General features: G+C 40.9%; 1 protein-coding gene across 10 annotated transcripts in view; it reads left to right on the top strand.

The window, feature by feature from the left end:
- Positions 1–25,106, top strand: part of D7Ertd443e (DNA segment, Chr 7, ERATO Doi 443, expressed) — a 254,380-nt gene that overhangs the window by 183,679 nt on the left and 45,595 nt on the right. The window contains exon 2 of one of the 10 annotated variants that reach the window (XM_011241907.3): positions 54–104. The exons of the other annotated variants lie outside the window; for them this stretch is intronic. Within the exon in view, the coding sequence (XP_011240209.1) occupies positions 92–104 (13 nt within the window). The 5' untranslated portion in view covers positions 54–91. The remainder of the gene's footprint in view (positions 1–53; positions 105–25,106) is intronic. 10 annotated transcript variants of the gene reach the window in all.

Below are 25,106 nucleotides of genomic sequence, written 5' to 3'. Positions count from 1 at the left end.
CAAGTGAGACTCAGGTTCCAGGATTACTCACTAAAATGCCTTTTCTGTTCCAGGATTTCTCTCCCAAGATGCCATCTTGCCTTTAGTCATCATGCCTGCTTCTGGTAATTTTCTACATTCAGATTCCTTGCTGCCTCTATCACCTGCCTTTATATCCCCCCACCCCCCAAACAGGCTTAGAAAGGTTCCTCTAGCCCACATTCTTCACTTTATTTAAATCTGTAATCATTTCAGATGAATTTCCTGTGTGGTGCAGTACAGGAATCTGTTTTTTCCTACATGCTGTATGCCACTTATCCGTGGGGACCATCGATGAGAAATCTGTTATTTCAGAACTGGCTGGCTGTACCACCCCTGTATGGTATTCTTGTTTATGCAAGGATTTCCCTGGTTTACACAGGTGTTTCCTTGTAGGAATTTCATTCCACATGAATACTATGTGAGTCAGAAAAGCTCCATCTATGTATGGGAAAGATGGGGGGATCCTCTCAGCTATTCTTAGTGTGCCCCAGCGGCATGGAGAGGTCCAACCACTGCAGGATTCAGCCAAAGTGCTACCAGACCCTGTCTAACATCCATTTTATATTTAAGCAAGACCCACAATCTAATTTTGTACTCTCTCATACACTGTTTTTAGACATTGTTTACTTACAGACATTTTATGTATAGATTTATGAAGGTATTCTGATGAAGGAAAAGATAAAAGGTCATAAAATAAACATTATATTTAAAGGCATATAAAATAGATAGTTAAAATTATGAACAAGGAACATGAGAAAATAAAAGTTTCTAGACTGATTTCAGAAGCTAAAACATCCTTCTATAAATGAAAAATCACATTAATTGAAATATTTTTTTAAAAGTCACCAAACTTTGGATACTATTAAAAGCAATTATACAGAGACATGAAATATTCCTGCCATCTCTGGAACATGTGATCTTTAATAGTCAACGTTACACCACCCTCACCCCTGGGGGTCAAGGGTAAATATTCATGTCCATATAAATGGAAGCAAACCTGTGGTTTTCCATTATGTAGCGTCTTGCTTCCTCACATTTGTCCTCAATGTCCTCTTCCAGTATTTTATTTTTTTTCCATTTTTTATTAGGTATTTAGCACATTTACATTTCCAATGCTATACCAAAAGTCCCCCATACCCACCCACCCCCACTCCCCTACCCACCCACTCCCCCTTTTTGGCCTGGCGTTCCCCTGTACTGAGGCATATAAAGTTTGCGTGTCCAATGGTCCTCTCTTTCCAGTGATGGCCGACTAGGCCATCTTTCGATACATATGCAGCTAGAGTCAAGAGCTCCGGGGTACTGGTTAGTTCATAATGTTTTTCCACCTATAGGGTTGCAGATCCCTTTAGCTCCTTGGGTACTTTCTCTAGCTCCTCCATTGGGGGCCCTGTGATCCATCCAATAGCTGACTGTGAGCATCCACTTCTGTGTTTGCTAGGCCCCGGCATAGTCTCACAAGAGACAGCTACATCTGGGTCCTTTCGATAAAATCTTGCTAGTAAATGCAATGGTGTCAGCGTTTTGATGCTGATTATGGGGTGGATCCCTGGATATGGCAGTCTCTACATGGTCCATCCTTTCATCTCAGCTCCAAACTTTGTCTTTGTAACTCCTTCCATGGGTGTTTTGTTCCCAATTCTAAGGAGGGGCATAGTGTCCACACTTCAGTCTTCATTCTTCTTGAGTTTCATGTGTTTAGCAAATTGTATCTTATATCTTGGGTATCCTAGGTTTTGGGCTAATATCCACTTATCAGTGAGTACATATTGTGTGAGTTTCTTTGTGAATGTGTTACCTCACTCAGGATGATGCCCTCCAGGTCCATCCATTTGGCTAGGAATTTCATAAATTCATTCTTTTAAATAACTGAGTAGTACTCCATTGTGTAGATGTACCACATTTTCTGTATCCATTCTTCTTTTGAGAGGCATCTGGGTTCTTTCCAGCTTCTGGCTATTATAAATAAGGCTGCTATGAACATAGTGGAGCATGTGTCCTTCTTACCAGTTGGGGCATCTTCTGGATATATGCCCAGGAGAGGTATTGCTGGATCCTCCGGTAGTACTATGTCCAATTTTCTGAGGAACCGCCAGACTGATTTCCAGAGTGGTTGTACAAGCCTGCAATCCCACCAACAATGGAGGAGTGTTCCTCTTTCTCCACATCCACGCCAGCATCTGCTCTCACCTGAATTTTTTATCTTAGCCATTCTGACTGGTGTGAGGTGGAATCTCAGGGTTGTTTTGATTTGCATTTCCCTGATGATTAAGGATGTTGAACATTTTTTCAGGTGCTTCTCTGCCATTCGGTATTCCTCAGGTGAGAATTCTTTGTTCAGTTCTGAGCCCCATTTTTTAATGGGGTTATTTGATTTTCTGAAGTCCACCTTCTTGAGTTCTTTATATATATTGGATATTAGTCCCCTATCTGATTTAGGATAGGTAAAGATCCTTTCCCAATCTGTTGGTGGTCTTTTTGTCTTATTGACAGTGTCTTTTGCCTTGCAGAAACTTTGGAGTTTCATTAGGTCCCATTTGTCAATTCTCGATCTTACAGTACAAGCCATTGCTGTTCTGTTCAGGAATTTTTCCCCTGTGCCCATATCTTCAAGGCTTTTCCCCACTTTCTCCTCTATAAGTTTCAGTGTCTCTGGTTTTATGTGAAGTTCCTTGATCCACTTAGATTTGACCTTAGTACAAGGAGATAAGTATGGATCGATTCGCATTCTTCTACATGATAACAACCAGTTGTGCCAGCATCAATTGTTGAAAATGCTGTCTTTCTTCCACTGGATGGTTTTAGCTCCCTTGTCGAAGATCAAGTGACCATAGGTGTGTGGGTTCATTTCTGGGTCTTCAATTCTATTCCATTGGTCTACTTGTCTGTCTCTATACCAGTACCATGCAGTTTTTATCACAATTGCTCTGTAGTAAAGCTTTAGGTCTGGCATGGTGATTCCACCAGAAGTTCTTTTATCCTTGAGAAGACTTTTTGCTATCCTAGGTTTTTTGTTATTCCAGATGAATTTGCAAATTGCTCCTTCCAATTCGTTGAAGAATTGAGTTGGAATTTTGATGGGGATTGCATTGAATCTGTAGATTGCTTTTGGCAAGATAGCCATTTTTACAATGTTGATCCTGCCAATCCATGAACATGGGAGATCTTTCCATCTTCTGAGGTCTTCTTTAATTTCTTTCTTCAGAGATTTGAAGTTTTTATCATACAGATCTTTCACTTCCTTAGTTAGAGTCACGCCAAGATATTTTATATTATTTGTGACTATTGAGAAGGGTGTTGTTTCCCTAATTTCTTTCTCAGCCTGTTTATTCTTTGTGTAGAGAAAGGCCATTGACTTGTTTGAGTTTATTTTATATCCAGCTACTTCACCGAAGCTGTTTATCAGGTTTAGGAGTTCTCTGGTAGAATTTTTAGGGTCACTTATATATACTATCATATCATCTGCAAAAAGTGATATTTTGACTTCCTCTTTTCCAATTTGTATCCCCTTGATCTCCTTTTGTTGTCGAATTGCTCTGACTAATACTTCAAGTACTATGTTGAAAAGGTAGGGAGAAAGTGGGCAGCCTTGTCTAGTCCCTGATTTTAGTGGGATTGCTTCCAGCTTCTCTCCATTTACTTTGATGTTGGCTACTGGTTTGCTGTAGATTGCTTTTATCATGTTTAGGTATGGGCCTTGAATTCCTGATCTTTCCAAAACTTTTATCATGAATGGGTGTTGGATCTTGTCAAATGCTTTTTCTGCATCTAACGAGATGATCATGTGGTTTTTGTCTTTGAGTTTGTTTATATAATGGATTACATTGATGGATTTTCGTATATTAAACCATCCCTGCATCCCTGGAATACAACCTACTTGGTCAGGATGGATGATTGCTTTAATATGTTCTTGGATTCGGTTAGCGAGAATTTTATTGAGGATTTTTGCATCGATATTCATAAGAGAAATTGGTCTGAAGTTCTCTATCTTTGTTGGGTCTTTCTGTGGTTTAGGTATCAGAGTAATAGTGGCTTCATAAAATGAGTTGGGTAGAGTACCTTCTACTTCTATTTTGTGAAATAGTTTGTGCAGAACTGGAATTAGATCTTCTTTGAAGGTCTGATAGAACTCTGCACTAAACCCGTCTGGTCCTGGGCTTTTTTTGGCTGGGAGACTATTAATAACTGCTTCTATTTCTTTAGGTGATATGGGACTGTTTAGATGGTCAACTTGATCCTGATTCAACTTTGGTACCTGGTATCTGTCCAGAAATTTGTCCATTTCGTCCGGGTTTTCCAGTTTTGTTGAGTATAGCCTTTTGCAGAAGGATCTGATGGTGTTTTGGATTTCTTCAGGATCTGTTGTTATGTCTCCCTTTTCATTTCTGATTTTGTTAATTAGGATTTTGTCCCTGTGCCCTTTAGTGAGTCTAGCTAAGGGTTTATCTATCTTGTTGATTTTCTCAAAGAACCAACTCCTCGTTTGGTTAATTCTTTGAATAGTTCTTCTTGTTTCCACTTGGTTGATTTCACCTCTGAGTTTGATTATTTCCTGCCGTCTACTCCTCTTGGGTGAATTTGTTTCCTTTTTTTCTAGGGCTTTTAGATGTGTTGTCAAGCTGCTAGTATGTGCTCTCTCCCGTTTCTTCTTGGAGGCACTCAGAGCTATGAGTTTCCCTCTTAGAAGTGCTTTCATTGTGTCCCATAGGTTTGGGTACGTTGTGGCTTCATTTTCATTAAACTCTAAAAAGTCTTTAATTTCTTTCTTTATTCCCTCCTTGACCAAGGTATCATTGAGAAGAGTGTTATTCAGTTTCCACGTGAATGTTGGCTTTCCATTATTTATGTTGTTATTGAAGATCAGTCTTAGGCCATGGTGGTCTGATAGGATACATGGGACAATTTCAATATTTTTGTATCTGTTGAGGCCTGTTTTGTGACCAATTATATGGTCAATTTTGGAGAAGGTCCCGTGAGGTGCTGAGAAGAAGGTATATCCTTTTGTTTTAGGATAAAATGTTCTGTAGATATCTGTCAGGTCCATTTGTTTCATAACTTCTGTTAGTTTCACTGTGTCCCTGTTTAGTTTCTGTTTCCACGATCTGTCCATTGAAGAAAGTGGTGTGTTGAAGTCTCCCACTATTATTGTGTGAGGTGCAAGGTGTGCTTTGAGCTTTACTAAAGTGTCTTTAATGAATGTGGCTGTCCTTGCATTTGGTGCGTAGATATTCAGAATTGAGAGTTCCTCTTGGAGGATTTTACCTTTGATGAGTATGAAGTGTCCCTCCTTGTCCTTTTTGATAACTTTGGGTTGGAAGTCGATTTTATCAGATATTAAAATGGCTACTCCAGCTTGTTTCTTCAGACCATTTGCTTGGAAAATTGTTTTCCAGCCTTTCACTCTGAGGTAGTGTCTGTCTTTTTCCCTGAGATGGGCTTCCTGTAAGCAGCAGAATGTTGGGTCCTGTTTGTGTAGCCAGTCTGTTAGTCTATGTCTTTTTATTGGGGAATTGAGTCCATTGATATTAAGAGATATTAAGGAAAAGTAATTGTTGCTTCCTTTTATTTTTGTTGTTAGAGTTGGCATTCTGTTCTTGTGGCTGTCTTCTTTTTGGTTTGTTGAGTGATTACTTTCTTGCTTGTTCTAGGGCGTGATTTCCGTCCTTGTATTGCTTCTTTTCTGTTATTATCCTTTGAAGGGCTGGATTCGTAGAAAGATATTGTGTGAATTTGGTTTTGTCGTGGAATACTTTGGTTTCTCCATCTATGGTAATTGAGAGTTTGGCCGGGTATAGTAGCCTGGGCTGGCATTTGTGTTCTCTTAGTGTCTGTATAACATCTGTCCAGGCTCTTCTGGCTTTCATAGTCTCTGGTGAAAAGTCTGGTGTAATTCTGATAGGCCTTCCTTTATACGTTACTTGACCTTTCTCCCTTACTGCTTTTAATATTCTATCTTTGTTTAGTGCATTTGTTGTTCTGATTATTATGTGTCAGGAGGAATTTCTTTTCTGGTCCAGTCTATTTGGAGTTCTGTAGGCTTCTTGTATGATCATGGGCATCTCTTTCTTTATGTTTGGGAAGTTTTCTTCTATTATTTTGTTGAAGATATTAGCTGGCCCTTTAAGTTGAAAATCTTCATTCTCATCAATTCCTATTATCCGTAGGTTTGGTCTTTTCATTGTGTCCTGGATTACCTGGATGTTTTGAGTTAGGATCCTTTTGCATTTTGTATTTTCTTTGACTGTTGTGTCGATGTTCTCTATGGAATCTTCTGCACCTGAGATTCTCTCTTCCATTTCTTGTATTCTGTTGCTGATGCTCGCATCTATGGTTCCAGATCTCTTTCCTAGGGTTTCTATCTCCAGCGTTGCCTCGCTTTGGGTTTTCTTTATTGTGTCTACTTCCCTTTTTAGTTCTAGTATGGTTTTGTTCATTTCCATTACCTGTTTGGATGTGTTTTCCTGTTTTTCTTTAATGACTTCTACCTGTTTGGCTGTGTTTTCCTGCTTTTCTTTAAGTGCCTGTAACTCTTTAGCAGTGCTCTCCTGTAATTCTTTAAGTGACTTATGAAAGTCCTTCTTGATGTCCTCTATCATCATCATGAGAAATGTTTTTAAATCTGGGTCTAGATTTTCGGTTGTGTTGGGGTGCCGAGGACTAGGTGGGGTGGGAGTGCTGCGTTCTGATGATGATGAGTGGTCTTGATTTCTGTTAGTAGGATTCTTACGTTTGCCTTTCGCCATCTGGTAATCTCTGAAGCTAGCTGTTTTAGTTGTCACTGTTAAGAACTTGTTCTTCAGGTGACTCTGTTAGCCTCTATAAGCAGTCCTGGAGGGTAGCACTCTCCTTAGTTTCAGTGGGCAGAGTATTCTCTGCAGGCAAGCTCTCTTCTTGCAGGGAAGGTACCCAGATATCTGGTGTTCGAACCAGACTCCTGGCAGAAGTTGTGTTCCACTCACTAGAGGTCTTAGGATCCCGTGTGGAATCCTGTGTGGGCCCTTGCAGGTGTCAGGCGACTCCGCTGGCAAGGTAGCCCGGGGCTCGAGTGGAGCTGAAGGGGCTTGTGCCCCAGATCAGGCCCGGGTAGCCTGCTTCCCTATGTACCGCAGTCTCAGGTTCCGCGTGATTGGATTGGGGCAGGCGCTGTGTTCCACTCACCAGAGGTCTTAGGATCCCGTGGGGAGTCCTGTGTGGGCCCTTGCGGGTGTTGGGCAAGACTCTGCTGGCAAGGTAGCCCGGGGCTCGAGTGGAGCAGAAGGGGCTTGTCCAGTATTTTATAATGTTTAGTGTGGATACAATAGATTCTTCCTTTCTTCATATTATGAATGCTAATATTGAGCTTTAAACAATTAATTTCTCAACGCATACATAATTGATTTCTATAGAATGATCTTTAGTACTGAGGTTCTCTTAAGAGGTCTTATCAAATACAGCAGTGTTGTATAGGTGGCTTAGGAGTTTCCCTTTAAAAAAAAAACTTGCCTTTTGACAGTTTCATACATGAGAACCCAGCCATAAACAAGATATTTATTTGTTCCAGTTCTCTAATGGTCGAACAATTTATGTTGCAGAATAGGTAGTGAAAATAATGTAGGAGATGAGAGATGGTGAAAGGCTCTAGAAGGCCATCCTCTATGCACAGCCATGTTTTTCATGACTTATTGCATAAGGCATCATTGCAAGTAGGATATAAAGAGAGGTACTGAGAGACAGCATTTTGTCTTAGTCCTTAAGTATAAGGATATTTTAAAATGTAGATTCCATCTCCATAAGACTGTCTATATAAAGTACTGTTTATATTTCATCATTTATTGTGAGATATTTTACTGGTTTTTAAGTGAGCAGTTCAATGGCATTAAGTAAATTAATGATGGTTGGCAACTGACACCACACCCATCCAAAGAACCCTTATTGTCTTATAAAGAAAACTCTGTCCCCATTAAAGCTGGCACTCCATCCCCCGGTGAGCACAGTCCACTTGCTGTCTCTGCACTAACTCCTCTGGGGACCTCATGTGACTGGAATCATACACATCATCTGTCCCTTTGCGAGTGGCTCAGTTTTACTTGCACACAACACCCTTAGGCTTTCTCCATAGTGTGCCATTTGTCAGTCTCCTTCTTCGCTGAGGCACAATCACCTTCCCTTCCATGAATATGGCCTCTTTTACCCATCCACAAGTTGATGGACACTTGGATTTTGTTTACCTTTAGTCTATTTTTATTAATCCTCCCAGGAACATGAGTGTACAAACGTTATTTTGATGCCCTGCTTTCACTGTTTGGGGGTATATACCTAGGAGTGAAATTGCTGAGTTACATGTCAATTCTATTTGTAAGTTTTGAGGAACTGTCATACTGTTTCCATGGCGACTGCACTACTTGGCATTCCTACTGTTAAGTACAAAGGTCCTTGTTTCTGTATACCATCATTCATACTTGTTCTATGTTTACTCTTAAATATCCATCCTAATTAGTATCTCATTGTGGTTTTGCTTTACGGTTCTTTAAAGGTTTTCTAATGTTTGAATATTGTATGTATGTGTGTGTGCCTGTTGATCATTTATATAGACTTTCTGAGAAATGTCTACGTAAGTCCCTTGTTTGGTTTTTATTCAGTCTAATTTTTTTATTCCTGTTACTAATTTGATGAAGACTCTTGATTTGCCTGGGCATTGAGTATTGACAAGTTCTTTTAAAGCCTTATTTGCCTAACAATAGGAGTTTTCCTCTTTATTTTATGAACCTGGGGGAACTGCAATGATTTTCATGCTAATTTGGGATTGCTATTTGGTTATGATATATTACATCATAAAATAATATTGCTAAATTTCATTTGCTAATATTTGGGGATATATTTTGTGAGACACTAGTGTGTTTGCTTAGGTATCATGGAAACACTAGCTTTTAGAAAATGAGTTGGAAGCTATTCTCTCCTCTGGCTCTGAGTGCTGGACTGAGCTCACCAGAGAAACTCTCTTGCTCCGAACATCAGTTCGAGGGGAGGTTTTCATTACAAATACAGTTGGTTTTTTGTTTTTTGATTTTTGTTTTTTACTTGCATTGTTGTAGTTGGGTTTCTATTTCTGTGGTAAAACGTGATGATCCAAAGCAACTTGGAGAGGAAGATGAGCTTATTTCATCTTATAGCTTAAGCCCATCATCCAAGGAAGTCAGGGCAGAAATTCAAGATAGGAACTGAAGTAGAATCCATAGATGAACACTCCTTATAGCTATGGCTTTCTCAGTCTGCCTTCTTATAGCCCCTAAGACCATCAGCTCAAGGGTGAAACCACCCACAGTGATCTGGGCCCTCCCATATCAATCATCAATCAAGAAAATTAACTACAGGCTTGCCTTTACAATCCAGCTAGGGGCATTTTCTCAGTTGAGATTTTCTCTTCCCAAATGACTCTGGCCTATGTCAAATTACCATAAAAACCAGCCAGGATACATTGTCATTAGCCAAGAGTTCTACTTCTTAAACCATTTTTGGGGGGAATTTGTGTCTTGGAAAATCTACCATTTCATCCAAGTCATTTGTGTGATTCACATAAAGATGTTCATAGTATTTATAGTATGTTGGGGCTCCAGTAGTGTTCTTGATTCATCTCTCATAATAATGGCTTGCCTTTTCTTTGTATAAGTCTACAGAGACATTTAACAATATACTATTTTTATTTCCCCTCAGATCCTTATTTTATTCTATTGATATTTTCTATTTGCCAGTTTTTCTACTTGGTTGAGCGTCTCTAATCCAAAATCTAAAATGTGCCACAGTCTAACTGTATTTAAACATTTGATATAACACAAGAGGAAAATATTTCCCCATGGAATTTTTTGTGTGAAAAATTATTTAAAATGCTGTTTAAAATTATCTTTTGGCTATGGACATAGTAAGTATGTAAAACATAGGTGAATCTCCTGTTAGACTTGGGTTTCATCCCCCCAAATGTCTGCATATGCATTTGTAAATATTTCAGAATCCAACCCCCAAAGATGACTCGCCTCTATGATGCTTGATGTTCAAAGTATTTCTGCCTAGGCTCTTAAACATCACTTTATTTTCATGGTCACTTCATTTTCATGAGATGTAGAGAGAATAAGGCTGAATCCAGTACTTATTTCTCAAAACATTATGGGTCATTCCCAAATGTTTAAACAGAAAGATGAGACCACTCATGGTTTTCCTCATTATTGATTTGTATCCATTTATGTCTGTCACATTATCTAAGTTTTCTAGGTTTCTCACTTCTGTCTTATCTCCTTCATTGCCATGTGTTGAACAGATTTTCTCTCTCTCCCCCTCCCTCCCTCCCTCCCTCCCTCCCTCCCTCTCATCTCGAAACAATGTCGCATCCTCAGGTAGGGGGGCAGAATGCGGAACCACATCACAAGTCTTTCGCATCCGGTCTACCTGCTCTGCTCCGAGGCTAACAGTCCGACTGTTACTTTTATGCAATGTCTGCCTGTGTCCTGTTTGCCATGTCTCTGGTTCCTTCCCATTGCCCGTGTCAGATCTGTTTTCACATTCCTAAAGTGTGCATTGGGGAGCTTTGGTGCTGAACTGTTTCGGATTGGGATGAGGTTGAGGGGATGTGGATTGGATCGTCCACAAATTTGAAAGGTCTGGTGAGGAATGCCACCCTGTGCTGACAGTGATATCTGCTCAGCACCTGAAGACTTTACTCTTCCTGTGTTTGGCTTCATTTGTTGCCATGGAGAAGGTATCTGTCCTGTACCTATTATACCTTTGGGCTTTACCTCTGGGTTACATTGAAGCTGTCTCTGTGTTGTGTTATACTTCATGGTGAATTTAAATGTAGGTGTCTTCTTGTTCATTTCATGGACCTGACGGTTATTGTACTAATTGTGAGATATTCTCAGACATTGATTTCCTCCCTTGTTTCCTCTGTTGCCTGTTTTGGGGTTCCAGATGTGCTTTCTGTGGTTTTCTGTGCTTGATTCTCCTAACGTTTTTTTTTGTTTGTTTGTTTGTTTGTTTTTTTTTTAATATTGGATACTTCTGACTCTGTGTTCAATAAAATTATAGTTCTATAGTTTACGCCACTATTTTGCTTAGATGTATCTGGGGTTTAAAATTCCACATAATGTACTTTTTATTTCTAGGACTTTTAGCTTTTTTGAGATCAATCTGGCTGCTTTTGTAGATTCTTATCCCTTATTCATAATTTTAATAATCTCTTTTATATACCTTTAACTTTTATATACTTTAAACATGGTGTTCGTTTTCTATCCTATAATTTTTAATATCTCTGTATGTGAATTCAAGACGGTAGTTTATATTACACACACACACAATTATAAGTTCATATTCATTGGAAATTCTTAGGATGAGGATAATTTCCTTCAGAGGAGATCTCCATGCTCGCTTCATGGGACTCTTATTCTGTGAACCCTTCAGCTTGTGGTTCTTCACACCAAGCACACTGTGTGAGTTCTGGACACAGCCTGCACTTTACGAAGAGCTTGCTTCTGGGTTGTCATCTCCTTTCCATCCCCCTCCCCCTCCCCCATCCCCCCATCCCCCATCCTCCCCTCCCCTCCCTCCTCCTCCTCCTTCTCCTCTTGTTTGACTTTAAACTCCAGGCTGTATGTGAAGTCAGAAGTAGCAACCACCACACCTACATTTATTCTCCAGGGGTGTTTGTTTGTTTGCTTGTCTGTTTTGAAACTTTGCAGCATTTCCTTGAAAACTATGTACTATATTTAGAATATGCATTTATACATATTTCCAGTCCTAGCTGCTTCATAGCAGTGGAGTGTTGGGGTACCCATTCTATCACATTACAAGAAATAATATATTTTGTTAATGTACTTTTTTTCCCCCACTAGAATTTTGTAACAATGGCCATCTGTTTCAGGTTGGAACTGGGGCGATGGCTCAGTGGTGAGGTGTTTGCTTTACAAACAGGAAGACTTGAGTTTAGATCCCCAGTGCCCATAGAAATGCTGGCTGTAATGACATGTTCCTTCCTGTAACTCTGTGCTGGGGCCTGAGAAACGTAGACCCAAAGGCTCACTGCTCTACTGAACCAAAAGATGGGCTCCACGGATGGAACTGCTTCTGTCTAATCAGGAACTTGTCACAATTTCCGTTCATAGAGGACTTCATAAGAGATTTTTTTTTCTATTTCTATCATGTTTAATGTTCCAAATAGATTTTAAAAACTGGTTGAGTGCATATGACTTTTAGCTTCAGAAGATATCGTGAATATTTAAGAGGCATTTAACTATTATAAATTATTTCTATGACTTAAAAAAAATGTCAATAATGAGTTGTATATTTTAAAATAAATTTTATTAGTTTTTTAAAAAAGAATAATTTTGTTTGGACATTCACATTTGTAGGAACAAAAGGTTAAATTTGGAGTGTATTTTATCCACTAATACATCAAAAATAAAGCAATTATTTACTAAATTAATTAGAAAAAAAAAGAAGATGGGCTCCAAGATTGGTGATGACAGGCCCCGTCGCAAAAAATACAATGAAGTAGAGAAGGAGTTGAAGATACCTTGAGTAAACTTCTGACCTCCATAGGCACCCACATAAGTGGATACACCCACACATATGCACATCTACATGCAAGTACCAAGCCCACACATCTCCCCATACAAATCAACTTGAGATAAATTTGTCATTGTAACACTATTAATTATCCTACATACCAACATGGGGTGTGTGTGTGTGTGTGTGTGTGTGTGTGTGTGTGTGTGTGTAAGATCAAGGGCTACAGGGTGGGGTTCTGGTGAGGACCCCTTTCTGATTACAAACTTTATTTCTTACTATGGCCTCACATTAAATGGATCTCTTCTTTTAAGGGCATCAATGCCATTCATGAAGTCTTTACCCTCATGACTTGATTTTTTTTATTTTTACTTTTAAGATTGTCATTTAACTACAAAATTCCTCCCTCCAAACCTTCCCATACATCCCTTCTCTCCTTCAAACACATAGCCTCTTTTCTCATCAATTGTTATTGTATGCATATGTACATACATACATCTTCATAAATATAACTCCTTCGCTTCGATCTATGTAATGTTACTTGAATGTATGGTTTCAGGGCTGACTATTTTTGACACTGAACAAGTACTCATGTGCTCTTCCCTGGGAGGACCAACTCTCTCACTCTCAGCCTTACTCAGTTACCTACAGTTCTGGTGTATGCTTGCAGCCCTGTGGACATTTCCCCATCCACTTTGGTATGCTTGCTGTATGCTTGTGGCCCTGTGGACATTTCCCCATCCACTTTGGTATGCTTGCTGTATGCTTGTGGCCCTGTGGACATTTCCCCATCCACTTTGGTATGCTTGCTGTATGCTTGTGGCCCTGTGGACATTTCCCCATCCACTTTGGTATGCTTGCTGTTCAGCCTTGTTTAGCTGACACTTGGGCAAGCCTTTCTCCCAGGGTCTGTTCTCTGTCTAAGAACTATTTTCCTAAGACTTTCCAAAGTTCAAGTTTTTATGCAGCCAGGGTGCAAGGTAACCTGCTTCCATTGCTGTAGAAAGTTCTCTGGAACCATGGGAAACAGCTGGTGTATTGCTAGCTACATTCCTGTTGCTTTGATAAAATACCATGGCCAAAGCCACTTAACAGAAGAAAAAGTTAACCGTGGCTTTCATTCAGAGAGGGATAAGAGCCCATCACGGTAAGGGAAGCACGACAACAGGCAGTTATGGCCTCTGCCACAGGAAGCAGAGGTTTAAACATCTTCACGTGAGAACAGGATGCAGAGTGAACACGTGAAACTATACATTCTCAACACCTACTCCCAATGATGTACTTTCATCCATGAGGATCCATCTCCCCAAGGCCTTGAAACCTTTCCAAAGAGCACTTCCAACTGGGGTGCAAGTACTCCAACACGTGAGCCTGAGGGAGGTATTTCTCATTCGAACCTCCACAGCTATCCAATAATCTCCTGATATGGCCGTATAAACTTTGTAACTATGTCCCTAATGTTGGGAATCCAGCTTGATTCCTGTATTTTTCAGCATTTCAAATAATATTCAAATTAGATCTCTGTGTGTGAAACGTTGGCCAGATGTCCATTCATTTTCTTAAGCCACATTCTTGGTTGGAGAATGTGGGGGCAAATTATTTGAACACTGCTAAGACTTTTGATTGTATCAGTTGCTTCTGTCAAGGTTCAGAAACATACTTCAAAGTATGGTTTCTGAAGAAATTCAATTAAGGAGCAGCCTCAAGGTTTTGCTTGGTTCAGCAACAAACTCTCAGAGGACAAGTTTAAACTTCCCAACACTTGGTAAGACACTGCAGTGCTAGGAACTGGCCTCTGTAGACTATGAGTCTTTAGTGTGCTAACTCTCTTATGACCCCACAGATACCACCGCAGTTAGCTGTACCACTTGAACAGTGACCCCTGGATAACCTTGAACTTGTTTCTTCCCTTAGTTTGGTCTAGTTCCTTTGACTTTAAGAAATGGGGTGGTTTCAATCATTCAAACGAATGATGTATTCAGAGGAAAATGACATATGCACAAGCAAACCCAGGACACAAAAATAACACATTTAAAAAATCCTTTTGAATACAGACTGCAAGTGAGCTACCGTGCTTGGTGATGCCAGTGAAAATAGTGTGGTTTTCTCTGTCCCAGCCTTCACACAGGAGAGAGGAAGACTTGCCAACTACCAGCAACCAGTTGTAACAGGAATCACAGGCAGCCCAGGGAATAGAAGATCCACACATAGTGCATGAAAATGCAGCAAACAGGGCAAGTCCTTGGGTCCCTTAGGCCTTGGTGGCTGTAAACCAGGGACAAAACGATTAGAATGGAGTCAGGGTGGGGAGGGTGGGGGTGTATTATACTAAGTGATGACTTCAGGCCTCAGTCTGAAACCTCTGCAGGCCCAAGGAGAGATTTAGGTATATGCATCCTCTTGCCATGAAAGCCATGTTTACAGGGTGAATGCTAATGTCTGATTCCCTTATATTCCTCCATTCTTAGTATTCCCATACAAAAATACATCTCACAGTGTCCAATCACAATCCCAAATCACGCATGTGTTTTCCAACTGGTGCTTGCAAATGAGCTTTCTGCTTCCCTCCCGAGCATCGATCCAGGCCACACAGAAGGCCTTGGGCCCTGGATTAACAGAGACAGGATTAAGAAAGGATTTTTAACATGATGTAATTGGATGTGAATCGTTAATTACATTATGAAACGGCAACGCTCACAAGCTGGAGTCTCTGCAGCTGACTTAAATTAGTTCCTCAACCAAAGAAATTAGAGTGCAAGTCAGAAAACTCTGAGGATTAGAATGTCAAGTGTGCAGCCGTGTGTCTCCCCAGCTCCACCTGCCGACTGAGAAATGCTTTCAGAAATGCTGCGTAGGTTCCAGCCGCATGCCTGGTTCAGAATCTGCTAAACATGCGTCTATCTGTCTGGCTTTTAGAAAGATGTATTTAGCTTAAGGAGATAGCTCAGCCAATAAGGTGCTCGCCTCACAGCCATGAGAATCTGAACTTGGTCTCCAATACCCATGCAAAAAATAAACTACGTTGGTGGTATGTGCTTTTCGTCCCAGGATACAGCCTAAGGAGAATGGCAGATCTCCAGCCTGGCTGCATCTGTAAGCCCCAGGTCCCAGTAAGAGACACTGCCTCAAACAACAGTAACAAAAATTAACAAACAATAAACAAATAAAAGAAGGCAAGGGCTGGAGAGATGGCTCAGAAGTTAGGAATACTTGCTGCCCTTGCAGAAGACAGGAGTACAGTTCCCAGCACACACACACTGGGAAGTGTACAACTGCCTGGAACTCCAGCTCTCCAGGGACTGGATGCCCTCTGTGGATCTAGATAAGTAGCCAAGCATGCATGTACATATTTAAATATATAGAATTATCTTGGTTGATCTCCGGCCTCTGCACACAGGCACACACATGTACAAATGCATACATACACAATGAACAGATTGATTTAATAATCGTAGCCTCGTTCAAGTGTTACTTACATTGGAATCATATTATTCTCTTGCATTGCATGATGTCTGCCAGAAATGTTTTCTAGAAAAATCTTTTCTTTAGAAATGTATGAATTTCTTTTGCCTTGCATTGAATTTCTAAAATGTTGCATGCTAGTTGGGCTAGAGTACCTGATGACATAGATGCAAGATACCCACAATAAAGGGCACCCCTAAGAAAGCCAGGCCTGCTCTGTAACTCCCAGGAGAGGAAGCTCCCCTGAGAAAATGTGGGTTCTTTTTACCCACAGTAATGTCAGTGTGTGTTCATCTCAGTTCCCTTTCTCCCTAAGGACATGCCAGGGTTTGTTGCTGTCCTGAGGTCAGCCTGCAAACCTGACCTCCTATTTCTTTCCTGGTAATCGATCTTCCATGGCTAAGCTGGTGATGGTATCAGGAACCAGAAATGAGCCATTTCAAATATAAGGAAAAGCCACAGTAACCATTCCAGGAAGTTAAGGGACAAGCAGTCTTAGTCTTGGTCACTGTGTCATCAAGATCACAGCATCTCTCTCCCATCTGCCTTTTTTACGGCTTTCTAAGCATCTACGCTTTATAAGGCAGCATGCAGAAAGACGGGAAGTGGGCTTGGTCACAATTTCCAGCTATTTTCTACAAGTATCAGAGAAAAGAAGGCAGGACGAATCGCTTGGACAAATGGTCAAGATGAGGTGGGCTCATGTGAAGGGTTTTAGATATCCCTGGACTGGGACACACACAATGCCACTTTCCCAAATTCTTTGCAGCCTGATGCGTGCACAACACCCGCTAATATGGAGTCTCCCTTTATTTTCCTAAGTTCAGAGTGCATGAGGAAAGGACAGGAAGGAGAAGAAATGCCTTGGTCAATTGCAGTATAGACATAAACCTTCCTTTTTCTCTCTCTGAAGTGATGGAAACAGAATGTGGGTTCTCTGTTAGAATAGCATGCGTTTTTTTGTTTTTTTGTTTTTTTTTTTTTCCTGCTAAGTGAGGTGGACTTATCTCCAGGCTTGAGGCATTCAGTCTTCATCACAAATTTCCCAGTCTTCTCACTCCGTGGGGCAGCAGATATTTTGGCTGACCACCATCTCCCTGGTGCACAGCAAGAAGCCTGAACCAAGGACACACTCCAAAATACCTTGGAATTATTGAGATTTTACCCAACATAGACTGTGAGATTCCTTCCTCGATTCTTTGGAGGTGATATTCTGTCTCTTGATTTTTATCTATTAACTGGTCAGCAAATGAATTCTCAGGATGTTTTATGGCTCCTCAGGCAGTAAGCTCCCTTACTGAAGGCACAAGGGATGAGACGAATGGCATGTCACCTGGGACGCGGTGGGGGCACTGTAGCAGCTCGATACTAGTTAGAGGGGTCAGGAACAAGTTCTTTGCTCTCATGAAGCTGGCCTCTTGGATACTAGGCATGCACAGGCCTAGACACTTCAACTGTGCAGAACCTTAAGCATCACCAAGAACTTCTGTAGCACCCTGAGTTGGCTGATGAGATTGGGTCGGCTCATCGGTGCCTCCTTTGTACAGGGAGTTGCTCTCTAAGCAACTGACATTCCTATTACATCCTAGGCCCTTAGAGTAAAAGGGAGTCGTCCTCTGTGACAGTGAAGAGCAGGAGCTCTTGGTACAAGGGAACCTAGTAAACAGTCCCTGACAGTGCAAGGTCAGAGCTGGCGTGTTTAAGGGACACGATCAAGGCTAATTAGGCAGAAAGGGCAAAAGGGGAGCCCTGAGCCTCAAGGGGTAGGCAGTGTTAGGGGTAATGGTGAGAGGCGTTTGTGGTTTACCTTGGGTGGGATGGAAAGTCATCTGGGATAGTCATGACTCCCTTCAATTTTTTATTTAAATTTTACGCACAACTAGGTTACATGCAAAGAAGTTTAAAAAAAAATCAGGTTGGTCTTAGATAACTGTGCAACATGAGAAGTCCAAAAAAAACAAGATTTCTCTATGAAAGTCAAAGGAGGACACAGTGATAATTCATAAATACAATATTTAGACCAGCATCCTTGGGTCCAACAGCATCCTTGTGTGGAGCAGCTGCTTAGAGACATTCCCGTTGCAGAGCACCCAAGTACCTTTACTGAGCACTCTGACTGAAGACACACCCTAACTAAGAGCAAACTAGTTAACTTCAAGCGTTCTTCCTTTCCTTGGTTTGGGATGAGGACCAGAGAGCCATTTGCAATGTGTGCTACAGGGAAGCTGTACAAAACACAAACTTGGTTTTGCTGAAGTTACTCCAACAAGTTTTGTGCCCCCATTGCCCTACCATATCTTGCAGTCAAGACAGCATTGCAGATCAAAGCATTTGTGGCTGACTTGTTTACATTTCTCTTTTAGTAGGGTGTAGAGTGCCTGTCTTAGGGTTTCTTCTGCTATGAAGAGACATCATGACAACAGCAACTCCTATAAAGGAAAACATTTCATTGGGGCTGGCTTAGAGTTCAGAAGTTGAGTCTATTACCATCATGGCAGGAAACTTGGTGGCATGCAGACAGATATGGTGCTAAAGAGGTAGCTGAGAGTTATACATCTTGATCCCTAGCAGAAGAAGTGAACTATGAGCCACAATGGGTGTAACTTTAGCATATGAGACCTCAAAGGCCCACTCTCACAGTGGCATGCTTTCTCCAACAAAGCCACACCTTGTCCTGATAGTGTCATTCTTTATGTGCCAAACATTCAAACACATGATTCTATGGGAGGCATTCCTACTCAAAACACCATAGTGGCTTCCTGTACCAAAGATGCTAGAACATAGGAGTGAAGGTTCTTTGTAGGCATAAGCTTGATATCCCAATGTTAAATGAGTTGTGTAGCTGTTGCCTTCAGCAGTGTTGCCTTGCCATTAGTTTGTGGAAAACAAGCTATAGCCTTGGCAACAACCTGAGTTGTTTGTGGATTCCACTGGACCCTCTTCGGCCAATAAGTCAAATACATGCAACACAAATCCAGAACTTGAAGCTTCATTTAGTGACAAGAGATGTCCAGTTGGGGTACTCTTCCCCCTGCCTATTATTTGGTGATTTCACTTAGATCTTTTTCATATATGTATATATTTTAGGAAGCTTCTACTGTATTAGGATTCCATACTATCCCTCAAATAGCCCCTAACTTTAGCTGTCTCTCCACATATTCCCTTCCTTTCCCCCCTTTCCCCATGTCCCCTTCTCCTCTCCCTATCCCCTCTTGATTTTCCATTCCAGCCCCTTCTCTTCATCCATAACTATGTATTCTACTTCCCATTTCTAACAAGATCTACCTGTACTCCCCAGTCCCTTACTCTACACCTAAGCTCTGGGGTTCTACAGATTGTGGTTTATTATAGTATCATTGACTTAACAGCTAATATCTACATGTAAGTAAATATGTACCATGTTTCTGGGTCTGGAATACCTCATTCAAGATGATTTTTTCTAGTTCTATCCATTTATCTGCCATGATTTTAAATGACTGAGTAATAGTCTAATATGTAAATATACCACACCTTCTTTATTCATTTATCTGTTGAGGGATATCTAGGTTGTTTCCAGCTATTATGAATAGAACAGCGATGAACATGGTCAGGAAAGTGTCTCTGTGGTCAGATGAAGCATCCTTTGGGTATATGCCCAAGAGTGGTATAGCTAGATCTTGAGATAGATTGATTCCCATCTTTTTGCGGAACCATTATACTGATTTCCATAATGGCTGTACAAATTTGTACTCCCACCAGCAGTGGATGAGTGTTCCCCTTGCTGCCCTTCCTCACCCACATATGCTGTCATGTTTTATTGATCTTACTCATTCTGATGAGTGAAAATGGAAGCCTCCAAGTAGTTTTGATTTGCACTTCCCTGATGGCTAAGGATGTTGGGCATTTAAGTGTTTCTCTGCCATTTAAATTTCCTCTTTGAGAGCTTACTGTTTAGATTTGTACCCCATTTTAAAACCAGGTCATTCATTTTCTTGATATCTAGGGTTTTTTAAATTCTTTATATGTTTTGGACATTAGCCCTCTATCAGATGTATAGTTGATTTAAAAAAATTTTTTTCTCATTTTGTAGGCTGCAACATTGTCCAAATAAAGGTGTCCTTTTCAATGCAGAAGCTCTTCTGATTCATGAGGTCTCCTTTATTAGTTGATTTTAGAGCCTATGCTCTCTGTATTCGTGTTAGAAAATCTCCTCCTATGCTAATGAGCTCAAGGCTATTATTCTCCACTTTCTTTTTTTTTTTAAAGATTTATTTATTTATTATATGTAAGTACACTGTAGCTGTCTAGAAGAGGGAGTCAGATCTTGTTACAGATGGTTGTGAGCCACCATGTGGTTGCTGGGATTTGAACTCCGGACCTTCGGAAGAGCAGTAGGGTGCTCTTACCCACTGAGCCATCTCACCAGCCCTCCACTTTCTTTTCTATCAGGTTCGGTATCTGGTTTTATGTTGAGGTCTTTGATCTGCTTGGACTTGAGTTTGTGCTGGGTGATAAATATGGATCTTTTTGGACTCTTCTATATGCAGCTATTCAGTTTGACCACAACCATTTGTTGAAGATGGTATCTCATTTCAAGTGTGTGTGTGTGTGCCCATAAGTATGTAGATTTATGTCTGGATCTTAATTGGATTCCATTGACTTCATTGATTAATGTGTTTTGTTTTGTGTCGATACCATGCTGTTTATATTGCCACAGCTTTGCAATACAACTTGAAATTGAGGGTAGTGAGACCTCCAGGAGTTCTTCCATTATTCAGGAGTGCTTTAGCTATCCTAGGTTTTGGAGGTTTTCATATGAAGCTTAAAATTTTTCATTCAAAATTTGTGAAGAATTGTGTTGGAACTTTGGTGGGGATTACATTGAATCTGTAGATTGCTTTGGGTAGGATGGCCGTTTTTACTATGTTAATCCTATTGATCCACAAGCATGGGAGATCTTTTTCCATCTTCTGATATTTTCTTTCATTTCTCTCTTCAGTGGTCTGAAGTTCTTATCATACAGGTCTTTCACTTCTTTGGTTAGCATTATCCCAACGATATTTTATGTTATTTGAGCCTATTGTAAGAAGTGGTGTTTCCCTGATTTCCTTCCAGTCAGTTTGTCGTTTGTATGCAGGAGGGCTACTGATTTTTGTGAATTAATTTTGTATTTATATTTGCTGGAAGTGTTTACCTACTGTGTTTTCCTGTGGAATATTTTAGGCTCACTTATGTATACTACCATATCGTCTGCAAATAACTACTTCGATTTCTTCCCTTCCAATTTTAACTCCTTGATCTCCTTCAGTTACCGTATTGTTCTAGCTAAGACTTCAAGTACTGTACTGAATAGGTCTGAAGAGAGTGGGCATTCTTTTCTTGTTCCTTATTTTAGTGGGACTGCATTGTGTTTCTTTCCATCTCTGAGCTTGCTGTAAACTGTCTTTATTGGTATGTCCCTTGCATCCCTAGTCTATCCTCAGGGGGATGTTAGATTTTTGTCAAAGTTTGTTTTTTTTTTTTTTTTTTTTTGCATTTCATGAGATATAATCATGAGTTTTTGTGTTTCAGTTTGTTTATATGGTGGATTATATCTATGGGTTTATATATGCTGAGCCATCCCTGCATCTCTAGAATGAAGCATACTTGATGATGGTGGATCTTTTTGATGTCTTCATCATTTTTTTAAAGAAATGAGATGTTGAACAGACTACTCTGTGGTCCCTGGTTCTTGGGAACAACCTTCATAGGCAAACAGAGATATGTTATATTTGAGAATTCTCAAACATTGTTCATGTTTAAAGATACTTTCAGATTCTAGCAACAGAGAAAGGACCCCAGAGAGTGACATAGTAACATGGAAGATTAGAGAGCCAGAAACAAGAGAAAGCAGACAAGCTTGCCACATCCAAAGCTTATCACCCTGTGGAAGACAGGACTGACCAGAAGTTCATTTCATTCTATTTTATTTCATGTTATTTTTAATAGACCAGTACTATTTGTGAAGATGAATTTAATTAGCTGGTATTAAAATTATGGGATAATATAATTTTTAAGGCCAAATATTTCTACACATGCAATTATATTTCTGAACAAGAGGTTATCACAAAGAAGTAAATCTCATGAAGAAGAATTATCTGGGGGTTAGACCAAGTTCATGTGATTATTTAAATAGAACATTCTAGTTTTTAAGTGGGAAAAATTGAAGTGTCATTTTGGAATTAATCTAGGAAAACTATAATTTATTCACATAAACTTGAAAAGTTATAATTCCTGTGAATATTCTTGAAATAATAGCTTTAAACACCTGTAGTATAAAAAAGTATCTTTCTATTTTATTAAATGTTCTATTATCTTAAAAAATTAAATATATTTTGAATCAAATTCTTCTCCCCCAATTGCTTCCGCACCATCTCCCACTTCCTACCCATCCAACTTTTTTTTTCAAAACAGGGACAAGCCCAATATAACAAAACCCATCCAAACCAAGAACATAAAATAAAACACCCAAACAGAAACAAACAAGCATAAAACCAAATAAACAAAAAACTGTAACCAAAGACCTGTATAAAGACCTGCCCTTGAGTGCCTGATATTTCTAGTGTCCCTCAATTAGAGAAACTGCTTTTCCGTCTCCCAGCAGGTATAAGTGACAGTTCCATTGTTAACCTTTCCTCTAGTGGCTAGGTTTTCATTAATTCATTCATTCGTTTTCTAAAATAAAACAAAAACTCTTGCACTGAAGTTGGCTAGAACAGGCCAACAGAAGGAAAAGAGCCTAAGAAAAGGCACAAGAGTGAGTCAGAGAGCACTACTGCTTCACACACTCAGGAATCAATCCCATAAAAACAACAGACTGGAAGCCATCCTATAAATGCAGACAGGTGCAGGCAGGTGCGGGCCCTGTGCATGCTGCTCAGTATCTGCGAGTTCATGCGAGCTTTGATCAGGTTGGTTTAGAGGCCTTGTTTTCTTGGTATCCTCCATCCCCTCTGGCTTTTACTCTCTTACCACCTTCTTTTCCAAAGGTTTCCCTGGTCTTGGAGGAGTGGGATTTGATGGCGACATCCCATTTGGGATTGAGTACAGAATTCACTTAAAGTCTTGCCTTTCCGTGGCATTTTGCGGGTGGCAAATGGTGGCGTTAGGATTTGATTAGCGTGTAATCACCGTTTGGTTGGCACTTTGCTACAGCTTTTTCCTTAAACGTTATCTTGAGAAGCATCTTTGCGTTGGAAGCGTGAGTTTCTCATATCCGACTAGCATTTCCCTTTCATTCTTGTGGTTGCAAGTGAGTAACAGAGTCACTAAGGCAATCGCGTTCCCTTTTTTAGAAATGTTCCCTGCAGTGGACCTTTTCTGGAACAATGCTCATGTCCTGAGCCAACACACAAGAATCATTTCTTGTCAACATACCAGGTAGCGCATGCCAGTATCCCAGTCATTCAAGAAAAATGGGCAGTGTTTGTCAGGGATAAAAAGGTCCTTATTGCCGGTTTAGGTCTGAGTGTGTGAGAATACTTGGTCCCCAGATGGTGGCACTGCTTGGATAGAGTGTAGAACCATTAGGAAGTAGTCCCTCTTGGGGATGGGTCTTGAGGTTCATAGCCTGGCCCTGCCCCCCTATCCTGTCCCTGCTTTCTGGTGTGCTAAAAGTGGGCAAGCAATCGCACGTACTGTTCTGCCTTCCTACCACAATGGACGCTGCCCTCAAACCGTGAGCCAAGTCCTTCCACATTTAGGTAGCATCTGATCAGGAATCCAGGCACAGCAATGAGAGAAGTAACTTGGAATCCACCTTCACTTTAGCATCCTTTACACACTGCCCAATGCATAAACGTACACAGACCTGTAGCCACTCTAGAGTCCCTACCAGAAAGGGATCGGATCTCCCAAGTTCCTTTCTGTTTTGATTTTAGAATCCCAAATAAAAACAATACATATGTTTTCCTTCTCTGCAGTGTATTTTTAGACTATCTGGGAGATGAAATGGCTTTGGTTCAGCCACATGATTGCCATTAGCACTAATGGGAGAAAGGCGTCTTCGTGGAGAAAAAGGCTAATCCCCAGTTGTATAAATAGCAGCCGGCTATGGCCAGAGGGTGGCCTTGCCATGGTGTGCATCATGTGCTGCATTCTCAAGTGGGTGGCTCTGCCCAAGTCAACCTTCCGTGTAAGGTGGGTTGGATCAACGCTTAAGAGCCTTTGGGATCTCAGAGGCCCTTTCTCTAGACTAGCTCTTGGCCCCTCACATCTAGACAAGAAAGACTTCGAAGTACTTCTTGGAGGCTATGCCTTCTGGGTAAACTTTATCTCATAGTTCGTTCTTTTCCCCAATTCCAGACAAAACAGTGGGATCCTATACTTACCTTAGTGACCAGAGTTTGCTGAGAAATTAGTGTAATGGGTAATTCGGTTCTGACAGTGTGTTGTCTGGGCCCCAGCTCTGTAGGTGGAACATCAGGAGGGGCCATTCACATGCACAGACCATCACTTCCCTCAACATCTGCAGCCTTGGAATACAAAGGTCCAAATGTCTTGTGCACCTCTACCTGGAATTGCTGAATTGCTCTATCATTCCTGTGAGGTATAGAAAGAAAGTTGGTCCCCTCACTATAGGCCCTATAAGCCTTTTCCCTAGCTTGGTGCTAATGTCTAACTAAAGCATTCAGGACACCTTAGATGTGAGGGGGATTAAATCGTGTTCACCAAAAGGAAACACAGAAGGGAAGAGCCAGTTGTGGTCCTCCCTTTAGATCTGACTTTGTATTGCAAGTACACTTAAAATCTTGGGTTTCCTTTGGCTCTGGCAGGTAGTGCTCTCTCCCCCTCCCCCTCCCCTAACCCCTCCTTTCCCCCTCCTTCTCCCCCTCTCCCCCTCCTCCCTCCCCTTCCCCCACTCCTCCCTCTCCCCTTTCCCCTCTCCCCTCTCCCTCTCCCTCTCCCCCTCCCTCTCCCTCTCCCTCTCCCTCTCCCTCTCCCTCTCCCTCTCCCTCTCCCTCAAGTAAAGGGGATGCAGTGATGATGTAGCTACCAAGTCCAGAGGACAAGCCAGAAGCCAGAAGGGGGTGGTGGGGGTGGAGGGCTGTACAGCTGGGCCCCTCACACAGCTGCTT

Source organism: Mus musculus, chromosome 7, assembly GCF_000001635.26.
Source record: "Mus musculus strain C57BL/6J chromosome 7, GRCm38.p6 C57BL/6J".
In the NCBI taxonomy this organism is placed as follows: Eukaryota; Metazoa; Chordata; class Mammalia; order Rodentia; family Muridae; genus Mus; species Mus musculus.
Note: the sequence above shows the minus strand (reverse complement) of the source record. Positions and strands in the feature narration are given on the sequence as shown.